The following is a 4761-nucleotide window of genomic DNA, read 5'->3' on the forward strand; positions in this document are numbered from 1 at the left end:
GGAGGGGTGTGGCGGTTGCATGTGCCGTCTGGTTGGGTGGATGGAGAGCGCTGGCAGGAGGGTGCGGTGGGTTCTGAGTGGTGGGCCGGGGCTGGCCGGGGCCGTGCTGGGCCCATGTTGTTGCGTGCAGGGGGGGGAGAGGCGTTTTCTGGGCGAATGCATGGGCGTGTACTGTGCGGGCTGGCATGTCTTTGGATAGCGTCCAGCCGGCCCAAGCCGGACCCGGTGCACGAAGCATGCCGCGCACGCCGCGCCGCGCCGGGGCCCCGCTCGCCCCGCAGCCGCCCTGCCCATGTGGCACAACGGCGGCGGGCCCGCTCAGCTTCAGAAACGCACCGCCGCGGACGCCCCACGCCCACCGCCCGTCCCGCGGCCGCCCCTGCCCCCGCCCTGCAGGAAGTTTGCGGGCGAGGTCGCGCACAACGTGAGCACCCGCAAGCGCAAGGAGATTGTGGAGCGCGCGGCGCAGCTCAACATCGCCCTCACCAACGGCAGCGCCCGCCTGCGCAGCCAGGAGGACGAGTAGGCGGCGGCTGTTCTCGGCCGCGGCGCGGGCCCGGCGCCCCTGGTCGCGGGGGTGCAGGCGGTACGGCGGCAGCAGCAGCGGGGGGCGCGTCGGGCTGGGTGTAAACGCCGCTCTCCAGTATTGTGGGCGTGTGGGGCTTTATTTTGTGGAAAGCACAGCAGGGGTGACCATGACAGCGGGGGGGGGGAGGGCGGGAGCGGCGTGCCTGAGGGGCACCAGCAGCAGCACCAGCAGCAGCACCAGCAGCAGCACCAGCAGCAGCAGCTGGCTGAAGCAAGAACCCAAGCGTCAGGTCGACGCGGGGGCGGGCGCAACGCCGCTTCGTGGCAGGCGATGGTGCTGCCCTCGACAGCGCACCCGGCGGCGCCGCTGCCTGCTAGTGGCGGGAAGCGGTCAGCAGTGGTGGCTGGGAAGGCGGACCTGCATCGCTGATCTCCTCAGGGTTTTTTTGCTGTGCTATGTCTGGAGGGATTCCCAAATTTGGGGGCCAAAAGGTTGGAGAGCCCTGCCAAAGAGTTGTTGCCAGGGGTGCTTGTCCAGAGCAGCCAGCCACAGGTCCCATCTCAACGGTTACAGGTACTCTTTTGTCCAATGACAGCGGCGCTCAAGGTGGGCAGCTCGGCACCCCATGCTGTTGCCGCCTTTAGTGCTTCAGGCAGGTTACAGTCTGTACCCGTCCTTGCGCCGTGCAATACAGATCAGCAAAACTTGTCACAGTATTAGTTGTTGTAGTGCCGTCAAAAAGAGGCTTGCGCACGGCATCTAAGCAAAAACGTGCCAGGTGGCGCCCCTGGCGCCTGCAAACCACAGCGTGTTCGCCACTCACAGCACCCCGCCCAGCGTCAAAACACACAAAGCCGTCCGCGCACGGCCGCCCGCGTCACTGCTGCTGCCCGTCGCCGCCCGTCGCAGATCCCCGCATTCGCCGCACAAACCCGCTGCCGAAACCGACCTCGAGCGCCGCCGCCGCAAAGCCGAACACGAGCATGCACTGGGCCGCGTACAGCGCCGCCGGCCCGACCACGTCGAGCGACAGCAGTGCGTCGCCGCCGCCGCCGCCGGCCGCAGTGCGCTGCAGGAGGTCAAACCCGCCGGCGGCGCGCACGAGCGCAAAGGCCGCGATGGCGCCGCCGCGCAGCTGCGTGTTAGCTGCGTCCTCGCGGACGGCGTACCTGCGGGCGGGCGGCGGGGGGCCGCGTAAGACACGTCAGGTGAGCATGGCGAGGGCGCGGTTTGGGGGTCGAGCGAGCCGACAGTGCATGATGAGAGCAGGCGGCACCAAAATTGGGTGTAGATGGGGCTGCCAGGCGGGTGGTCCGCTATTCGTGCGAGCCTTCAGAACAGCCTCAGCTCAGTGCCACGGGGCGACAGGCAGCGGCGGCCTTCGCCCAAAAGCAGGCTTCACCCATTCCATCACATGCGCCAACCCATGCTGGCATGAAGAGCACACACACACACACACTGCACACACACATACACACACACCCTGCGCACCTGTAAGTGACCCCGAACAGCGCGCAGCACGCTGCCGCGTCTGCCAGAGACAGCAGCTCCCCGGCCCCCCCCGCCGCCAGCGCCAGCGGCGCCGCCGCCGCGAGCCCGCCCACCACCGCGACCGCCGCCGCCTTGCCGCTCTCCGCCCGGTCAGCGTCCGAGAACGCCGCGGCGCCCAGGCGTGACCGCTCGCCTTCCGCGATCTCGTACTCGATCTGGGCGGCCCTGAGCAGCTTCTCGGCAGCTGCCACCTCTGCGTCGGCCAACAGCTGGTTGGCCTTGGTCTTAGCGTCCTCTTGGGCGGCCGCATCTTCCAGCACCGCTGCTTTTGCTGCCTCCTGCGATTGCCATAGGCCGGCACGCGCGGTCGCCGGCGCCGTTTGCTCCTCCACCGAAAGCCGGTGGCCCCGGCAGCAAACAGACGAAGGAGGGGCGCCACGGCACGCACATGCAGCCGCGGCGTGTGGCGAGCAGCGCTGCAGTCATGAATTGCGAGCGCATCCGTGAGAAGCAATTTTCAGTGTCAAGTTCTCACCGAAAAGATCTTTTCGAGCTCCTTCTCTGCAGCCTTGGCTTTTTCCAGACGCACCACGGCCGCCTCGTACCTGGGTATGCGCGGTTTCCAAGGGTTGGCGGTTTCCAAAGGTGGAGCAAATCGGCCAGCTGAGCAGCAGTGCGAAGGGGAGGCGGCTGCGCACGCACAGCTATTCGTGGTTGTTCGGCTTGAGACGAGGCAAGCCGTGCAAACGGGCGCAGGTCTGGCTGCATGTGCGAGCGCGCGCACGCGCGGGCGCCGCACCTCCTCAGCTGCGCCGCCGCCTCGGGGTCGTTCTGCAGCGCCTGCTTGGCGAGGGCCGCCAGCCCCTCCTCAAAGGCACGCGCCTGAGCCTGAGGGTTGAAGGGAGGTGGGGCGGGGAGGTGGGGGCGCTTCTTGGCGGCTGCCATGGTGAGGGGCCCGGTTGACCTGGGAACGTCCCTGTGCTCCCTGTCAAGCATACAATGCATCATGCACGCATGTCCGTCTGATGCCACAGTGCAGAGTCGTGCGGAATATGGCGCGCCGCTGCATCCCAGCTCAGGTGCCTTGCACGGCCGCCGCAGCTGAGCGCGCGCGGAGAATGCGCACCGAATCGACCTCTTGCCCATTGTTGCTGGAGCCTGAACGGATGATACGGCACCTTGAAAAGGTCCCTGCGCATCAAGAAAGGCCACATAAGCGCCCAGCTCGGCGGAGTGCCAGACCGGACACCCGATCACAAGCGCACCGGCCACAACAGGGCGGCAGCTTGCGGGTTGAGCCAGACGCTTTTGTACAGACAAGTTCATGGCGCCGTGCTGGGTGGTTGTGCTCCTTATGTGTTTCAACGAGCACAGCGGGCCTCAGAAGCACGAGACGATTGTGGCCAATTCAAATCAGGACACATGTACAGCAGCAACGCAATGAGCACACGAACAGAACGCCTTTCGGGGTTACAACAGGGCGAGCCATGCTTGGGCCCCTTGCGTTTGTGTATTGTGAAAAGTCAGAGTAACTCCTCAATATATATGCGATACCTACGCTCTGAGTCATATTGAACACCAGCCTTTGACCTTGCAGTCGGAGGAGGCCTGCGCGCCTACGATCTTTTCCAATGAAGGACGCTGGTGGGGATTTAGATGAATCTGAAGCATTTTTAGGAGCTGCACCCAACGGCGTCGACGTGCAGGTGCGCGTGCCGCCTTGCCGCACTCGCAGACAGCGCCGAAAACAGAGCAGGTCGCAGACGAAAAACAGAACAGGTCCTGGGTATGTGACATGCGATACGCTGTCTGTATTGAAGGCAGCAGACTCAGCATGGACTACTCACCCGCACCGCAGGCCAGCGCGACAGCCGATGCGCCCCAAAGCGGCGGCAGCGAGCCAGGCTCGCTTGACCACGGGGCCCCGCCTGCCGCCGCATTGGCGGCGCCGCCGGCGGGATCCTCAACCGCCGCCAAGCGCGTCGTGAAAAAGGTGGTGAAGAAGACCGTGGTCAGGCGGGTCCTGAAAAAGCGTGAGACGGGCGAGTCGACGGACGGCTCCCCGCCCCCGCCGCCGGCGATGGTCGGCGCAGCCCCGCCCGTGCCCGCGGCGGCGGCAGCCACGGCGGCGGTTGGCAGCACGGACCCGGACGGTCGGCAGGAGGGGGAGGTGGAGGATCAGGAGGAGATCCAAAAGATCATTAGCGAGATCCACGGGGAGCCCGGTGAGTCATCAAGGGGGGTGAAGATCAAACCGACCCGTTGGTCGGGGCCTTTGCCGTTGTGCATGAGGAGCTCATGAACAAACATGATGATGATTGAACCATCAAGCCGTCTGCGAAGAATGGTACCGAGGCAGCTGGTGGGAATTTGCAAGGGGCCACCTTGTCGACACCAGCATTGGCTGCCGAAACGGCGCCGCCGCCCGCGCGCGCCGCGCCGCGCCCTCGGGAACGCACCCCAGACAGAGCCTGCACCGCCCGCGCCCTCGGGTTTCAACGCCCCAACAGGCGAGGAGTCTTCCAGCGAGGACCTGCCGGCCAGCGCCCGCGGCCCCGCTCCGCGCGCGGCCGCGCCGCCGGCACTGCCCTCGGGCCCAAGCCTTGGCCCCGCCGCCGCGCACGCGCGCGCCGCGGCGGCGCCCGGGGGGCGCGGCGGCCGCGGCGGAGGCGACGCCAGGAGCGGCGGCAGCCATCGCTTCACCGGCGACGCGGATGCGCTGTCACTTTATGATGACGAGG

General features: G+C 66.6%; 3 protein-coding genes across 3 annotated transcripts in view; 2 read left to right on the plus strand and 1 right to left on the minus strand.

The window, feature by feature from the left end:
- Nucleotides 1–684: 684 nt before the first annotated feature.
- MNEG_13168 (hypothetical protein) lies at nucleotides 685–958 on the plus strand (the record flags this gene model as incomplete). The annotated part of the gene is made up of 1 exon (XM_014038358.1): nucleotides 685–958. A coding segment is annotated over one exon (274 nt), but the record flags the coding sequence as incomplete, so codon positions are not given.
- A 448-nt stretch (nucleotides 959–1406) lies between these two features.
- Nucleotides 1407–2965, minus strand: MNEG_13169 (hypothetical protein; the record flags this gene model as incomplete). The annotated part of the gene is made up of 4 exons (XM_014038359.1): nucleotides 1407–1698; nucleotides 2021–2358; nucleotides 2556–2625; nucleotides 2820–2965. 4 exons carry the CDS (start codon nucleotides 2963–2965, stop codon nucleotides 1407–1409), a joined length of 846 nt encoding a protein of 281 aa, XP_013893813.1.
- Nucleotides 2966–3854: 889 nt separating this feature from the next.
- MNEG_13170 (hypothetical protein) overlaps nucleotides 3855–4761 on the plus strand; it is a gene marked incomplete at both ends in the record, with an annotated part of 1940 nt that continues 1033 nt past the window's right edge. Inside the window, 2 exons of the mRNA XM_014038360.1 lie at nucleotides 3855–4245; nucleotides 4531–4741. Of these exons, the coding sequence (XP_013893814.1) occupies nucleotides 3855–4245; nucleotides 4531–4741 (602 nt within the window). The remainder of the gene's footprint in view (nucleotides 4246–4530; nucleotides 4742–4761) is intronic.

This window comes from Monoraphidium neglectum (genome assembly GCF_000611645.1).
Source record: "Monoraphidium neglectum strain SAG 48.87 unplaced genomic scaffold scaffold03666, whole genome shotgun sequence".
In the NCBI taxonomy this organism is placed as follows: Eukaryota; Viridiplantae; Chlorophyta; class Chlorophyceae; order Sphaeropleales; family Selenastraceae; genus Monoraphidium; species Monoraphidium neglectum.